The 17,250-nt window shown below is 42.7% G+C and overlaps 1 protein-coding gene across 1 annotated transcript; it reads left to right on the top strand.

The window, feature by feature from the left end:
• Positions 1 to 779: 779 nt before the first annotated feature.
• SLC35E3 (solute carrier family 35 member E3) lies at positions 780 to 16,935 on the top strand. Its single transcript, XM_058742075.1, has 5 exons — positions 780 to 1,399; positions 2,261 to 2,371; positions 6,228 to 6,386; positions 9,377 to 9,459; positions 14,342 to 16,935. Exons 1-5 carry the CDS (start codon positions 998 to 1,000, stop codon positions 14,526 to 14,528), a joined length of 942 nt encoding a protein of 313 aa, XP_058598058.1. The 5' UTR covers positions 780 to 997; the 3' UTR covers positions 14,529 to 16,935.
• The last annotated feature ends 315 nt before the right edge of the window (positions 16,936 to 17,250 follow it).

Genomic DNA, 17,250 nt, shown 5'->3' with positions numbered 1-17,250 from the left:
TCATTCTCACATCTTCACAGTCATTTCCTTGGGGAAGCCCTTGACCGCCTTGCTCTCCCTAAGTTTAGATCTGATTCTTTTATTATACATTCACAGGACCACATTTTGTTACTTTGGAGAAGTAGACAAATTGCTGGCAGCCTAATCAAGGGACAAAGAAAACCCAAATGCATAGCTTTTAGAATAAGTGATAGAACAACAGATGAAATAAATTTCAAATATGTTAGATTACTATATAAAACTCTAACCAAGTATATTAGGACATTTAAGCTAAACGGGCAGTTTTCTAGAACAATTAAAAGGCCAAACATTGATTCAAAAAGAAGAAAATCTTAATAGTGTACTAACCATGAGTTTACGAGAGTTCATCATATTGTCTACTTTTTTGTGTGTTTTGATTTTTAAAATAAAATGCTTAAAAACATGCTTTCAAAAAGTAATTCTTTCCCCTCTCTGGCCATGACTACATTTGCTCAGCACCTGTCTCATATATAAACCGGCCGATAGCGTGTGCACTCCACTAACTTGAGAGCAGCTGTCTAACAAGTAAATCAAATGACACACAGGAAATGTCCAACCCCAAGAGAGAGGTCCCATATTCACCCAACCAGAGTCCAAGTTAAGCGACCAAGCAAGTAAGGGACCGAGAAGGCAATTTTCCCTCACGCAGAGCCCAACGCGCCTGCGCAGGGTAGAGACTGCTCCGCCCACACCTCGTGGACGGAAGCACTGGAGCCCCGAACCACGTGGTCGCGAGCGGAGGTGGGCGGGGCGCGCGGGACGTGCTGCCGCGTCGTCACCAGCTGAATGGGCGGCGGCGGAGCATGTGTGTGTGTGGCTGAGGCTGCTGCTCGCCAGGGACGCGGAGAGTGCATGCCTCTCCCGGGTCGGACCGTGAAGCCGGCGAGGACGTGGAGGCAGCGGAGGAGGGGAAGAGCAGCCGGAGACAGACTGGCATCCCTCTCGGGAGCTTAAGGGCCCCGGCTCGGCCGGGGTTATGGCATCGCTTGCGGACCGAATGCGAGGCAACGGGCGCATCGCCGCTGGGCTCCTGCTTAACCTGCTGGTGTCCATCTGCATCGTGTTCCTAAACAAATGGATCTATGTGCACCACGGCTTCCCTAACATGAGCCTGACCCTGGTGCACTTCGTGGTCACCTGGCTGGGCTTGTACATCTGCCAGAAACTGGACATCTTTGCCCCCAAGAGTCTGCCACCTTCCAAACTCCTCCTCCTGGCCCTCAGCTTCTGTGGCTTCGTGGTCTTCACCAATCTCTCTCTGCAAAACAACACCATAGGCACCTATCAGCTGGCCAAGGCCATGACCACGCCGGTCATCATAGTCATCCAGACCCTGTGCTACAAGAAAACCTTCTCTACCAAAATACAGCTCACGCTGGTGAGTAGCTTTAGCTTCGCAAGGCGCACCTCTAGCAACCTACCTCCTGGATCGTCTTTCTCCCCGGGAAATTTGAATGTTTAACCTTGCGCCAAGCTCTTTCCAGTCATCTTGAAATGCACAGATGAGTCATCTGTGAGTTTGTGAACTTCAGGCTTATTTGGGAGAGGTGAAAAAAGTCATCTTGGCACTCTGTTGGGCTCTTAGCCCAGAAGAGTGTGCTTGTGTGAGCTTTAGTAACTGCTGTTTGATGGAAATCCTTAAATGCTGTGATTGGTAAGAAAAGAACGCTGCATTACATTATGCAATTCAGTGTATTGGAATATCTGCAAAATCTCAAACTGAAAAACGGCCCTCCTTCGACCCAGGGGATTCAAACCATGTATGAATTAACGTTAAGGGTTCAGCATAAAACATGTCTCCGAATATGTCTGCAGCAAGATACTGCAGAGGTTTCTGTGTCTTTAAATAAGAGAACATACTTTTAGCACTTAATGACTTACAGTGTTTAAATTCTTAATGCTTTTGCTATACGTTCATGCTTATATGTTGTTTAGACGCTAGTTTTGGGGGTCTGTTTACTCCTATGTGCATGCACGTTGTATGCCTTTGTTGCAATTTGCAATGTATTGATTCATTTTACCCGGAATTTTAAATAGAATTAAATATGAACATAAATATAGAATTCACATATTTCACTTTGAGGAAATCGGTTTAACTGTTTTTTTCAGATGGAAAAAAAATTACAGAGGTTGTTTCCCAGTGATGCTTTTATGATTAACTTTGTAAGACAACATGAAAGGAATACTAAATTTGTGTCTCATGAATTTAATCTGAACATTTACCTCTTTTTCTTTACAGATTCCTATAACTTTAGGTGTAATCCTAAATTCTTATTACGATGTGAAGTTTAATTTCCTTGGAATGGTGTTTGCTGCTCTTGGTGTTTTAGTTACATCCCTTTATCAAGTGGTTGGTAATTTTTTTTTTCTTTATGTGCCTTTTTAGCAGATTTCATAAATTTTGAAGCTGTATCCCAAGGTTTAGAAAATACAGTATAGAGACAATAGACTGTTGGGAAGAAAGCCTAATTGCATAAATTGGCTCAAGGTGAAGAGAAGAAAGGAGACAGAGAAACTTGGGTGTGATGCTCACCAAATACCTACCTACCTGGTGTAAGTGTATAATACCCATGCTTGACAGTCTGAGTTTGGGGTGATGCTATACTATCATCTGGGAAATCTTTACAAAATGAGTAGGAAGACTTTGTTCTTGAGACCGAGATCATTGGTTAAATTTATGATTGACTCTTTAATTATTAAGATTGCTGTGAAGGAATGAGTACATTTCCGAAATTTGAGCAGGAGAGGAAAATTTCAGATTTATAAATGTTTGTCTCAGAACATACGCTGCTGTTACAACTTGTATATCAGCTCCCAATAATTTGTCTCTCTCAGTATTTTATAGCAATGGGTATTTCCCTTCTTGTACTATAGCAGCACAGTGCGTTGCCTTTAGCAGGCGTTCATTAAAAATTTGTGCATGGATTCACTTACTTCATTACCATAAAGTCTCAACAAGTATGTTTTTTGTTTCTTGTACAGTGGGGAAAAATAACTTGGTGTAGGGCTCAGCGAAACAGTATTTTCTCTATACTGGAAACCTTGGCCTGGAGATTCTGGGTGAGCCTGCATGGGGAGTCAGAGCCAAAATGTGTAACCGGTTTTACCTTTTTCGCATATGTCTGCTGGTTATAAACTAAGGCATTTCTTGTTATGAATGTTGGAAGTTTACTAACACAGCCTTAGCATATGAAGCTTCCTAGTACTGATCATTTCAGAAATACTGTTATGTGAAAATTCTGGGGTTGAGGACATTTGTAAGTGGCAAGAAGCGGTGTTAACAAGAGACCAGTGGCACGAAAGGAAAGAGCACCCACTCAGTGTTGTCACTGGTCGCCAGGATACTGTGTCTTTCACTACAGAGAGTGATCAGAGGAAGTTCGGCTTTGTGCTCTAAGAAGGTTGTATTTAGGTATACTTCAGTGAGCTTAAATTTTGTTACTAGAAACAGTGAACATTCCTATTCATCCTTTTTGTTAAACTGATTTTGTTTGGCCCAGGAAGGATTAAATGTTTATTAAATATAGCAAGGAATTTTATTTATCGAACATCAGAATTTCTTACATTCCTTATATGTAATTTCAGTTCAGAGTACTAAGTGTCCCTGCCAATATGACCATTTTTGTTCCCACAAGTCTCAAAATTGCTACAGATTAGAACCAAAGGATTCTGTATCCCTCAGGCGCATATTTGAAATGGGATTGACCAAGGAATGATTGTTCACAGACTAATAAACAGAGTTTTCTATTATTAGTAAACAGTACATGTACTGTTAAGGAATAGGTATATTCCCCCAGAAATTCATTTTAAAGTTGTTTCCCATTGTATCCAGGTGTAATCTCTAAGCTATTTCTGCCTTTACTGCTAGGGCATTGGAGTTAAAAGGGGCATAGGAGTTAAAAGATGAGTGATTGGGTATTAGCTTTAGTTGCGGAAAGGCTCACTTATTCAGCAGACATTTCTTTTGCTTGTTGCTCGAAGATAACAAAGATGAAAAACGGCTGTAATGCAGCATGGTAGAAACACATGTAGACAGCTGATCGCAAGTAGGATAGCTCAGGATGTGAGGAAGGTTCTGAGGAACACCAGAGAGGAAGTGGCTGTTCTTCAAGGGGGTGGTGAGGTAAGACTTTATGGACAAGTTAACGATTGAAATGGAAGGGCCCACAGGAGTCTGCTGAGCAGAGAAATACAGCAGACGTCTTTCTTTGCGGTGATGTGTGAAAGTACAGAGCATTTTTGGAGAACTTGATTTATTTGGTGAGACTCTTGTTGCGTTGTGGAAGGACAAGGTCTAGGGGCGGATGAGACCAGATGGCACAGTCTTGAATGTCATGCGCTTTATCCTGCAGGGGCCAGGAAAGGGGCTTAGATAGGGGAGTGACTTGACCGTCCCCTGTGCTTGAGAAAATTAACTCCGGTGGCAGTGAAGGGTGAGTAGGAGGGGGACAAAGGGTGAAGGCAGAGCAATTAGGAAGCTCTTCGTGGCTCAGGAGGAAGACAGGAAGGCGCTGAACAGACAGTGGTAGTTGATGGAGACCCCAGAACCTTTTGGAGAAGGAATCAGCAGGACCTGACCGAATGTGGAATGACGAAAGTAAGGAGTCTCATCCTTGGGGGAGATTATGTCTTTAATTATGGGAGCAACACAGGAGGAGCTAATTTGGGGAAGTGAGTACTGAGCTGCTTTTAAAACAGTCCCTGCAGGTTGTGTGAGTTAAGGCGTCCGGCAAGCTGTGGAAGTTTGAGCACGCCCTGAGAAGGAGGTCAGAGCTGGAGAGGTCTTCGGGTGTCAGTGACATCAGTCAGGGAGATAAAAGAGAAAAAAGGCCAGACATCTACCTTAAGAATAGTAAATGGAGGAAGAGGTAAGTGAGTGCAAACCAGAAGTCAAGTTCTTCCACGAGAAACCTGTCAGGTCTGTCGAGAGCCCCCACAGGAAAAAGGCAGAGGGGTAGCCATTGGGTGTGGCTGTTGGAGGTGTGTGCCCTTTGGGAGAGCAGTTTCATTCACGGTGGGCAGAAGCCAGGGTGCACTGCAGTGAGGAAAAGTGGAGGCCCTGAGAGTTACCACCCTTCCAGGCGGTTCAATGTCAGAGACATGCAGCTGCCTCGTGAGGTTGCTAAAAGAACCGAGGAGCGGGCATCCATGCTCTGCACTCATTTTTGCTCTCTGCAGCACCCCCGGGAGCGGGCAGCAGAAGAATCGATTCTTTGTCCTTCATATTCACAGAAGACTCTTAGTTGAGGCTGGCAGGGGTATGTTTCAAATTTCCTGCTCTTCTATTTTTGTCTTGGTGAATTTCTATAGACTTCGCGTTTGTGTAACAGGATACCCAGATCTACAGGAAAAAGAATTATGTAGGAGTAGTTATTCAAAAGCCTGGCTGTTCTCTGCCAGATCTTATTCAAACGGTCTTGTCAAGCTTTCTTGAAAGTCTCCTTTTTATTCATATTTGTGCAACATTTTGAGGGCTGATGGGATCTGAGGTTTCGAGGTGTTGGTTCTCCTGAATGATGTAGTCTTTGAAAAGGGTTTGTGACTATCTAATTTCTTCCAGTGCATCAGTGCGAGATTAGCCACAGAAAAATCAGTCATCAAGAGGAAAATTCCTTCTGCCATTGATTGGGTTTTCTAAAGTGGATGAAAAGACCTCACATACTTTTCTAGCTACACACACTGGCAGCCACCTGGGACAGCTGAGGTTTCTGTCAATCCCTAGTTAGTCTGCCCTGCCCACCCCCCATCTTCTCTTGCCTGGGGTGGGGGGGGGGGCAGTTTTAGAAAGAAATGAAGTCTAGCACTGTATTTCCGGTTCCTGCTTATCACCTAAATCTCCATTCCCGTCTCTTTCCCAAGATCTCTGATACTCCTGGGCCCCTGCGTGCATTCATTGATTCCCCCCATTTACTAGGGCCAGCAGGGAAGAGAGGACTCTTTTTTCTCTCTCTTCAAAGCTGAGAAGAAAACAGATTGTCACATATTGAATTCGTAAAGCTCCTTTCATCCAGGGTGCTTAAAGGACATTCGTATATATTATTGATCTTTGGCATCAAGTAGAATAATCAGGGGTTTCCTCTTCCCCGAGCACCACCCCCCCCAACCCGCCCCGCCAGGTCCCCATCCTTGTGACTAGAGTTGCATCATTTGTTTACTAAGTGATGCTATTTTTTTCTATCTAACTTGTTTTGTCTCCTAATTTTCAGTGGGTAGGAGCCAAACAGCATGAATTGCAAGTGAACTCAATGCAGCTGTTGTACTACCAGGCTCCGATGTCCTCCGCCATGTTACTGGTGGCCGTGCCCTTCTTTGAGCCCGTGTTTGGAGAAGGGGGAATATTTGGCCCCTGGTCAGTTTCTGCTTTGGTAAGTTCTAATTGTTATGGTGCCTAAGAACCAAGATAATCCTCCCTTTGCTATTAAGTGTGATTTTTAGTTTTCAGAGCATGATCTCAGAGCCGTTCTCACATTTATCTGTATAATCACCCTTTAAGGGAAGCAAGCTAAGGACTATTTTTTAGATGAAGAAACCAAGGCACTGTGTGTGTGTGTTCATATACATGGTTATCATGGATTCCTTCTCGCCAGCCCTCCTCCCCGTACACATTCCACACTTCATTCCTGGTCCCTGCCCCTTGAGGTGAGTCAGGTTAACATTCTAGTGTGTGTTCTTCCGTATTTTTCTCTGTGTTGTACATACCCATGTAAACACAATACACACACACCTGTATAAACATAAATTACACATTTGTTTCTTTTACAAAAGTGGGATCATAACATAAATAATTTTCTGCATCTTGCTTTTCCCACTTAATATCTCATGCAGATCTCTCCAGCTCATTCTTTTCAGTGTCTACAAAATAGATCTAGTTCTTGACCACTATGAACAGTGTTGTAGTAAACATCCTTACACGTATGTCTTCAGGAACTGGTACTTTTTCCCTTTGGAATAGAGTCCCAAGAGTAGAATTGCCAGATCAAAGGGATATGCACTTTGGGGACATTTTAAGTTAGAAAGTATAATCTCCCTGCTTAGGGAAGGAATTTCTGCCTCCCACAACTTTAACCTTTGGAACACTGTCAGTGGAAAAGTCTTGTTTGTTGGTGCTGGTAATTTATCAAACTTGGATAGCCCTTACTGTGTTCCAAGAACTATTCCAACACTTTGCAAATATTAACTTATTTAATCCTCACATTTTATTTTTTTAATCTACTTTATTAGTTGGATACTATTATTATCCTCATATTTAGGATATAGGATGAGGAAGCTGAGGGACAGAGTTAAGGAGCTGACTCAAGATCCCACAGCCAGTAGGTGGAGCCAGAGCCTGAGTCCAGGCATGCTAGCTCCAGAACCCCTGTGCTTAAGTGCTCTGCTTTGCTCCCTGTGAGCAGAATGCCAGTTATTTCAAGTGCGTAGACTCTGGCATATAACCTTTCTTCCACAGTAGAAATCCCTTGACCATCCCTCAGATAATATTTCCTTTTAATTTAGTTCTAGCCATCTTGGTTACCTGCTTTTCAAATTTAGTGCAGCTTAGAGACCTTAAACTAGAAGGAGGGGGTTTTATGCAATAGACCCTCTGACAGATTCAAAACAGAGAAAAGCAGCAGGAAGTCCCTCCCTCCCCAAAAGTCAGAGGAACTAAGACCATAGCAGTTGCAGTCCATTTAATATGAAAAAGTCACTTTCATTCCTTAATGTCCCTAGAAGGCATCATTGCCTCAAAGTAAAGCATGCAATTGTGTTTTTAATGATATGCCAAGTCATCAAGAATTATGTAACATTCTGTCAACTCAATAAAATTAACAATGGTATATTTCTAGAAGGATTTTTTAAGAAGCCCTAGTAGCCTAATGGATAAGGCATTGGCCTCCTAGAAGCAGTTTTTAAAATCTTTAGTGAACAAGGTTCTCTTAGTTGAAAATGTAACAGACCTCACTGTTGTAAAACTAATGAGGTATTACTGTTTTTACCTAAATAGGACACAAATCCAGCTCCTTTAGTCCTGACCGCAGTGATCTAAAAACTGATAAAAGCCCCAGGGGACAGAAGGAATCTTCAAATACGACATGTTTTCTTTGGAGTGTAGATTTCTTACATTCCACAGAAAATGTTTTATCTAAATTCTCTTATTTTAGAAATAGAAAATGACTTTATAACTCTTTAAATACAATTGTGGGAAAGGTTTGGACAGATGTCCTATGTGCATACAGTGGTACAGCCACTTTGTCCCCCGTCCTCAGCCGGGTTGGCTTATTCACATCCCATGCACAGCCTTGTGTTCTCATGCCTCTGTGCTTTGGCCCCTACTGTTCCCTCTGCTTGGGACCCTACCACTACTTCTGCCTCTAATCTGTACGTACGTTCAAGATCCAAACAGTCGTTCCCTATCCCAGCCCCAAATGACATCTGTCTAGAGATTCATATAAAACCTGTCGTGTGTTTGCCTGGCAACGCTCAAGACTTTTCTATTTCCGGAGCTCACTCTCTTTCATGTGGTTATAGAGGTAGCCTAGCAGAGTCGGTTACCAACAGAGACTTTAGAATCAGCCTGCCCTGGCCTTAAATCTCAGCCCTACCACTTACTGTCTGTGTGATCGAAGGCCAGTCACTTTTCTTCTCTGTGTTCATCTGTAAAAAGGGATGGTATTTACTACCTCATGGGCGTTTGTGAGGGTTAAATGAATTAATATATGTAAAACATTTAGGACAATTCTTGGCATGTAGTGAGTACTATGTAAGCGTAAGCTATGATTATCATGGTTTTTATTATGTCCTCAAGTGGTTTCTGAGCTCTTTGAAGACAAGACCCTACTCTGTTCCTCAGAAGGTGTGGCCTAGCTTCATAGATACTCAATGAATTCTTAGTGATTTAATTTAAATAAGAATATATATGAGCTATTAACTAGAAAAATCTCTGGAAAGGATATGTGCAAAGGTATTAACAGTGGTGGGTAGTTAGGATTGTAAGAAGTCCTTATGTGCTTTTTGCTTATCTTTGTTTTCTGATTTTTCTATAAGCAGTCTGTATTACTTTTATAACTAGAAATTATTACAGAATAATTTTTCTTCAGATGGATAAGAAAAATGAACCTGGAAATTCACATTCAGAGGCAGGATGTTACTGGAGAATTTTCCATTGCGTTTTGTAGACAAAATTACATTTCTGAATACTATTCATTCTGCTATTTTACCCTCCATTCTTGTTGTCTCCAAAATGGATTCTTTTAAAAATCTTGTTCTAATGGTTGTCATTTACGTTTTTAGAAATGCCTAACAAAGTGTATTTTTACTTGGTGACTATAATGATCGCAACTGCTTTACATGAATAATTCTTTGGGTTTGTTTGTAGCTTATGGTGCTGCTGTCTGGAGTAATAGCTTTCATGGTGAACTTATCAATTTATTGGATCATTGGGAACACTTCACCAGTCACGTATCCTTTTCCTAGTAACTTACAAATGCATCATCTTCTATTTTCTAAAACTCTGTCACATTCGTTTCCTTCTAGGAGTCTTGCACTAACTATTGCGTGGCCTACTTTGAGTAGATAGACTTATCTTTAGTCTTTTACCGTATCTTTCCACTCTGGACTCTATGGAAACTTAAAGAAATGTGAGCTGGGGAAATGTGTTAGTTTTCTGTATCATGAATGCTTTTGAATTTTCTTAAGTAGTAAGTGACCTTTTCCCTTATCAAAATTAACATGGAGCACCAATCCTTGCACATAGTGGAGTTCAATAAATATTTGTTGAGCAAATAATGGACTGGACACCAGGTTTTAAAATCACTTTTCAGTCTCTTTGGTAATAAAGTAGGGGTACAGCTAATCCAAAAACAAAAGATAATTTCAGACCATTGACATCTGACTTTGGAACCTGTTTTTGTACTTACTTGGATATTGGTGTGCCTGTTTTTCTCAATATTACTTTCAATCAAGAAATGAATCAGGCCTTGAAGAAGTGAATCTGAATGACTAGCATTTTGCTTGTAGTTCTGTTTCTCTTCTCATTTATCTCTGCCTCCATTCTTTTTTTAAAAATTTTGTTTTAATGTGTGGTTTTTTGTTTTTTGGGTTTTTTTTGAGAGAGAGAGACAGAGCAAGCAGGGGAGGGACAGAGACAGAGGGAGACACTGAATCAGAAGCAGGCTTCAGGCTTTGAGCTATCAGCACAGAGCCCGACGTGGGGCTCAAACCCACAGACCACGAGATCATGACCTGAGCTGAAGTCGGCCACTCAACCAACTGAGCCACCCTGGCGCCCCCCTCTGCCTCCACTCTTAAGCAGATGCAAAGAAAGATTTCCCCAGGGGCACCTGGGTCACTCAGTCAGTGAAGCATCTGACTCTTGATTTCTGCTCAGGTCATGATCTCACAGTTTGTCAGTTCGAGCCCCATGTCAGCCGGTTTGGGATTCTATCCCTCCCTCTCTCTGTGCCTCTCCACCATGTTCTCTGTCTCTCTCAAGAAATACACTTTTAAAAAAGTCTTAAAAAAACAATTTACTGAAGAAAAAAAAAAAAAGGATTTCCCCAAATGGGAGAGGTAGTTTAGTAACGTTATGTCCAAGTGTGCTGATTGATTTAAATGAGTGAACACTGAGATGCCAGCAAAGTAAAAAAGCAACATATTTGCCAACTATCAATAAATACCAACAAGTTATAATAAGAATTATATTTTTATTTTCATTTTAATGTTTTATTTGTTTTTGAGAGCACGCAAGTGGGGGAGGCACAGAGAGAGAGGGAGACGGAAGATCCAAAATGGGGTCTGCACTGATAGCAGAGAGCCTGATGCGGGGCTCGAACTCATGAACCGTGACATCATGACCTAAGCCAAAGTCAGATTCTCAACCGACTGAGCCACCCAGGTGCCCTAAGAATAATATTTTTGAAGAACCAACACTAAATAAATATTTCTTTGTACCAGGCACTGTTAGAAAGAAACACCTAAGGTGTATTAGGCATCACACTCTCAAAGCAGCTCTGTGAGTTAAATTCTATCATTTTATGTTGTAAAGGCGGAAACGGAGGTGCAGAGAGGTTAAATAACTCACTGACAGTCATATGTGTAGTATTCAGATTTGAACCCATGGCAGTCTAGTCCCAGAACTTGTGCACCATGCTGCCAAATCAAGGCATTCGATGATGTGCCCTGGTTTAAGAACATTCATTCATTCAACAAATATTTATTGAACAATTCACTGTAAACCATGCATTGACTTAGTAAGTATTTACATGATGGCATATGTACTCTATGTTCGGCACTGGAGGTACTGTGGTGAACCAAATAGACAAAACTCTTTGTTCTCACAGGTTTCAATTCTGGCGAGGAAGACTATAAACAAGAAAATATTTAACATACCCATCTAGAGCGTTAGATTGTGCTAAGTGCCGAGGAGAAAGAGTAGAGCCGGAAAGAGGATCCAAAATGCTGGAGACTGGGTTGCAACCTCGGAGGGGGTAGTCAGGAAGGCATCTACAGAAAGGGGACTTGTAAATGAAAACCCGAAGGAAGTGAAGTCGCCCCATGCAGATTGGGATGAAGAGTGTTCCCGGTGGTGAGAGGCCCTGGGGAAACAAGGAAGCCTTGTAGAGTGGCAGCAGGAAGAGTACAGGGTGGAGAATAGTAAGGCTCTGAGAGGAACCGGGCGCCGGGCTGAGCAGAGCTTTTACATACAGACTGTGACTGTGACTTTTACATACAGACCGGGTGAGATGGGAAGCTGTGGGCGCTTGGAGCAGGAAAATGACGTGATTTTACTTACGTTCTAATAGGATCAGTCTGGGATACTGTGTTGAGAACGGACTGAACCACGGTTTTTCAGACTCAGTGCTGTTGACCTTGGGGGTTGGACAGTCCTTTGTGGCAGAGGCCTGTCCTACACATTGTAAGATGTCTAGCAGCGTCCTGGCTTCTACCCGCTAGATGCCCCAAGTATGACGGCCGAAAATGTGTCCGGACCTTTCTGGTGGCAAAATCACCCCGGTTGAGAACCGCTGCACTAAAAAAGGCAGGAGAAGAAGGGAGCCCAGAGAAGTAATGGTGGTTTGGTACCAGGATGGTAGCAGTGGATATAGTGAGAAGTGATTGGATTCTGGGTATATTTTCCAGTGGCACCAGGAGGTTTTGCTGACAAATTGTGGACAGTATATTGGAGAGGAAGCGGGTTGGCTCACATGGTTTTGGCCCGAGTGCCTGGTAGAATGGCGCTGCCGTCAGCTGAAATTGGACAGCCCAAAGGAAGCTTTGGGGTAGCGAGCTGCGGGTAGAACAAGTCTGAGCGTCCAGGATCGAGGTTCTCAGATGCAGATATTCCAGAGAGAGTTGTGTGTCGCGTGTAGATGTTTAAAGCAGTGGGGCTGGTTGAGATTAGCAAGCAAACAAGCAGAAGAAGAGCCGCCCGAAGATGGAGTCCCTGGTCGTGTCAGCATTTACTCCTCCACAGATGAGAGGAGCTGGCAGCAGAGGCCGAGGAGGAGCAACCGAAGGAGGGGAGGGAAGTGATTCAGACCCCACGTAAGGAGAAGGGGTCAGCTGTGCCGACAGGCCAAGTCAGGGAAGGCCGGGAATTGAGGAGGGGGCTTGGTAAGGTGGGGGTGCAGACATTCTGACGAGAGCTGGGTGTCAAGGTGAAAGCCTGACCGGAGCAGAGAGCAGAATTAGAGAGGGGAATCGGAAATACCAGGTATAGACTGTTCCTTTTTGATTTAATTGAATGTATTATTATTTTTTTTTTTTACCTCACTGAAGAATTTCTTTAAATTTGCCTCCCGTCCAGTATAAACATCTTCCACAGATCGTGAACTCCTTAAAAAGAGAGGCTGTGGCGTAAGGCAACACTGAGCGTGTTAGAGCCACTGCACTTTGAGATCGTTCATAATGGGCAGTGAAGCATGTGTTGTGGTGGTTACAACTAATGTCCTGGGGAAGACCCTCTGCCCTCCAGGATATCACTTCCAGTGGCTCAGGCAGCTGCAGGTATCCTGGCGCGCGGCCTGCGCCCTCCTGCCCAGAAGGAGCTTCCGGGCTGCTTGGCTGGCCCCCCAACGGGGGCCAGAGCCCGGGTTTCGAGGTCAGACAGCTCGAGGGCTGCACGCCTAGGCCCACCGCTCCCTGTGCACCTGAGCCGCCTGTGAGTGCCGTTGGCTGTCACCGCCCTCTCTTAGGAATCGGGGGTGATAACATCTACGGCATCAGGTTGCTGGGAGTGTTTGAGAGAATACGCGCCAAGCACCTGGCAGATGTTGACTCTGCATCAGCACTGCTGTTGACAGCTGCTGACACGTGTGGGGCTTGCCACGTGCTGGAAAGTTTGCACACACTCTCTAGTTCGTCCCCTCGGTAGCACTGTGAGGGAGCTTTTATCCATTTCCGTCCTATAGACGCGGAAACTGAGGCACAGAGCACTGGCTGCTTCTGTTAGCATTATCTGAAGAGTCGTGGGGTACACATCAAACCTCTGAACAAATAGTCGTAAAATACGGTAAGAACAACTTTTAAAGGAGTGAGGTGTGTGTGTGTGTAGTCTGTTTTTTAAGAACAGTGATTTGGAAACCCCTAATCCAGCAGCACTTTACTGCTGGCCACGCACCAGACTAGAACATGGGCTTGGAGTTAAATAGACCCGTCCGTGTTTGGACTCCAGCTCTGCCACTTACTAACTCTGTGATCTAAGTTACTTGAAGTCCTTGGGCCCCGACAGTTACAGGACAGGAAGAGTGATACTGTGGTGAAGGTAAATGTCATGCTTAATACAGTGGGGTGACCCACACATCTAGCATAGCGCCTAACATGTCATTGGTGCTGGGTCTTACTCCCTATACTGTCCCTGTTTCCCTCCTAAACTTAAGCATACTGGATGTGTTCACCTTGAGTCTGGTCTCCGGGGCCGCACACACCTCCCCTCATGTGCCAAGGGAAGTTTATTAGAAAGAGCACTAGGAAAGATAAGTGGCTCAGCAAAATATCTTCTCTGTACCTTGTTCTGAATTCCTTTTCCAACCTTATCGTATAGCCCCTTTTCTTTTCTTTTCTTTTGGGAGAGAAAGAGTTGAGGCGCTCTCCTGTCACTGTTGCTGAAGTCTACTGAAGGAACTAGGATTGATCCAGATTGAAGTTCTCGTTTCTCAGATGGGGGGGGCCAATTCAGTCCATGCTCCATGAGGCTCTTCCAGCCACAGGAAGGCTTTGCTTCGTATGTACGTGTGTGCGTGTGTGTGAATATGACCTCTAGCTTGCTTTTCCTTCTGTGTGTGTGTATGTGAATAGAACAGTCTAGCTTGTTGGGTCTTTTATCCTTATCCACAAACTTCAGCTATAACATGTTCGGACACTTCAAGTTCTGCATCACTTTATTTGGAGGATATGTTTTATTTAAGGATCCATTGTCAATTAATCAGGGTCTTGGCATGTTATGCACGTTATTTGGCATTCTCGCTTATACCCATTTTAAACTCAGTGAACAGGAAGGAAGTAAGAGTAAATTGGTACAGCGTCCTTAATTGGGTTTTGGTGGAGAAAAGAAAGCCACCCCAAGAAGATAAAAGGCGTTAAGTGTGCAAGTTACCTTCAAAGAAGAAGAAAAAATTACATTGCCAAATTTGTTGAATGATGGTTTGCAAGAAGTAACACAAAGGAAATTTTGTTCATAAATACAGCTTTCTCTTTTAGAGTACCTCTAAAACAATGGCTCGTGCTTCTTTTCAAGGATTGGTTATATGAAGTCTGTAGGATGGTTTGGTTATACCAAATGAAATACAAGCAATTAAAATTCTATAATAGTGACAAAGGAATCCATATCACTGTACTACAGAGGTGTCATGGTTTTTAAGTGTTCCAGCCCTTCTGAGGAAGGACACAGAGGACTCCTCTCCTTGCTCATAGGTGGCCTGCAGTGTGAGCTCTTTTAGAATTTCAGCCAAAATGTGCAAGTCAGAAGTTAAATCCAGCATTTCTGTTTTAGTTGGTTTAGTGTAACCTCCTGATTATTTAACTTACAGAAATGAAATATCATTTATAGAAAACAAAGTATAGGAAAGAAGACCATCAGACAAAATCCAATTCTAAAAGCGCTGTATTTCTGGTAGAAAATAGATATGAGAAGTTATATGTTATCCAGAAAACCACAGTTGCCACAGGTATTCTCTTATTTCTGAGCTCTCTCTGAGCTCTAGAGACACTATGGGAAGTTAAAAAACAAAATAGCTCCGTGTTGAAACAGTCCAAAGAGAAGATGATGGATGGAATTGAGCAGGTGTCTCCTCCCATTCTCCTGGCCTCTTTGAGCATTTCACGTTGGTAATTTCCTAATACCACCTCCCTGCTATCACCCCCTACCTACCACATTGGAGGTATCCGTAGAGCTTCCGTTGGTATTGAACTATTTGCAGTGAACTACGTTCGATCTTTCTAAGGTGGCTGAGGAAAATTTTCAGGCAACAAGTCAGGGCAAATGGTGTCCAAACATTTGGCAGAAACTTGGTGAAAATATGAGGGAAGGTTTTAAAGAGAAGCAGAAGAATAATCAATATTTAGCGAGTTCTGCTAGTTTTTAAAGGGATAATTTTCTAAAAAATTAGGTTGCAGGGGAAGTACAGGGTTTCCACTTAAGGAAATACAGTGCTACATATTTACTTGCAAAGTGTTTTTCTGCCTTTCAGCTTCTTGACATTGGAGGGTTAAAAGCTGTCATTAATAACGTCTCACAAGAAATTGACCGAGACAGATAACCCCTCTTGTAATAAATGGTTCTTTTAAAAAATATTACTTATAAATGTTAAATGAAAAAACAACTCTTAAGAGGACAAAGAGCCACGTGAATAAAATGTACCTTCTAAGATTTTTTTTTTTCCCCTGGCCTGTTTGAAATGAAAAGCCTCACTGAAAATCTATTTTGACAGAATTTTAGTGTATCGGTCCATTAGTTGTGTGACTGGTACGTATGATTTTCTGTTTTTGTTTTAAATATTCTTTGGTTCTGGGGCTCAGTCAGTTGAGCGTTGACTCGTGAGTTCGGCTCAGGTCATGATCCCAGGGTCGTGGGATTGAGCCATGTGTTGGGCTCTGTGCTGAGTGTGGAATCTGCTTGAGAGTCTCTCTCTTCCTCTGCCCCTCTCCCCAGCTTGCACTCTCTCTCTGTCCAAAAATATAAATGAATGAATAGTAAGTATTCTTTGGTTCTCAGTTTCTAAAGATATATTTTATTGTGCTAAGAATTACAAAGCAATTTGTCTTACCAGATGAGCCTTAGGCATTATGTTTGTCTAAGAAATGTTGTCTGTGTGTGTTCAAACCAACATACAATTATTTCCCCAAAGCTGGAGAAAAATATTTCAGCGCCGTGAGGATTATGTGACTTCTGTACACTGACAGCTGAGTTGATTTGTGCTATGTGCAAATTCTTTTTCATTGTAAACACTTGGGGTATAGTAAATGTCGGGGGAGGGCTATAATAAACGACTGATGTCAGGAATGCAATGAGAAGGTTGGCTCAAGATCGAGTAGGGGTACGTGTATATAGAAGTGAATAAAATATGTACTACTGGAACTAGAGTCTGATAAACATTTTTTGCCCTGAAGATGATCTTCCCATTGAAAAGGAAATTCCTGGGGAAATGAGGAGGCCCGACCACAGAAACAAACCAGAAACACAGTGCTGTGGATGAACGCCCACTGTCCTTTCGTTACAGATGTAACTACACTTGTTTTTAATCTTGTGTTAAATGGCTGAACTTCAGTTTTATCTGTTACAAATAAAGAGAACCTGTTATTTTTACTTTCCTGTTGTGTGTCAGAACTTATTAGAACCAGTGGAAGAAGGATGGCATCCATGTGTATATGCATTGGTAATGCTGGCCTGTCCAGCTCCCAAAAATGCAGAATCTAATAAAGTAAAATTTTTAAATAACATAGGGGCGTCTGTCTGGCTCAGTTAGTGGTGCACGCGACTCTTGATCTTGGGGTTTTGTGTTCGAGCCCCATGTTGGGTATAAACATTACTTAAAAATAAAATCTTAAATGACGTAAAGGAGAAATCTGTCTCTGAAATGAGGCAAGCTTTCTCCTGTTTCATTTTTAAAATGCTTTTTAAACCTTGCCGTTTTTAAGTCTTAGCTGTCTTTTTAATTTATTTAAAAGCAACAGCATTAATCAGGCACTGCACATTGACTCCATCAGTAAACAGTTGTTGGGTGAATTCGTGTACAGAATGGCCAAAGGTGAAAG

This window comes from Neofelis nebulosa, chromosome 8 (assembly GCF_028018385.1).
Source record: "Neofelis nebulosa isolate mNeoNeb1 chromosome 8, mNeoNeb1.pri, whole genome shotgun sequence".
Taxonomy (NCBI): domain Eukaryota; kingdom Metazoa; phylum Chordata; class Mammalia; order Carnivora; family Felidae; genus Neofelis; species Neofelis nebulosa.
Note: the sequence above shows the minus strand (reverse complement) of the source record. Positions and strands in the feature narration are given on the sequence as shown.

What these genes read in the sequence shown, in the direction of transcription:
- SLC35E3 (XM_058742075.1), top strand. Translation starts at nt 998, where the DNA reads ATGGCATCGCTTGCGGACCGAATGCGAGGCAACGGGCGCATCGCCGCT. An exon ending in CCAAAATACAGCTCACGCTG is followed by an intron (nt 1,400 to 2,260) that starts GTGAGTAGCTTT and finishes TTTTCTTTACAG; the next exon opens with ATTCCTATAACTTTAGGTGT. An exon ending in TTACATCCCTTTATCAAGTG is followed by an intron (nt 2,372 to 6,227) that starts GTTGGTAATTTT and finishes CCTAATTTTCAG; the next exon opens with TGGGTAGGAGCCAAACAGCA.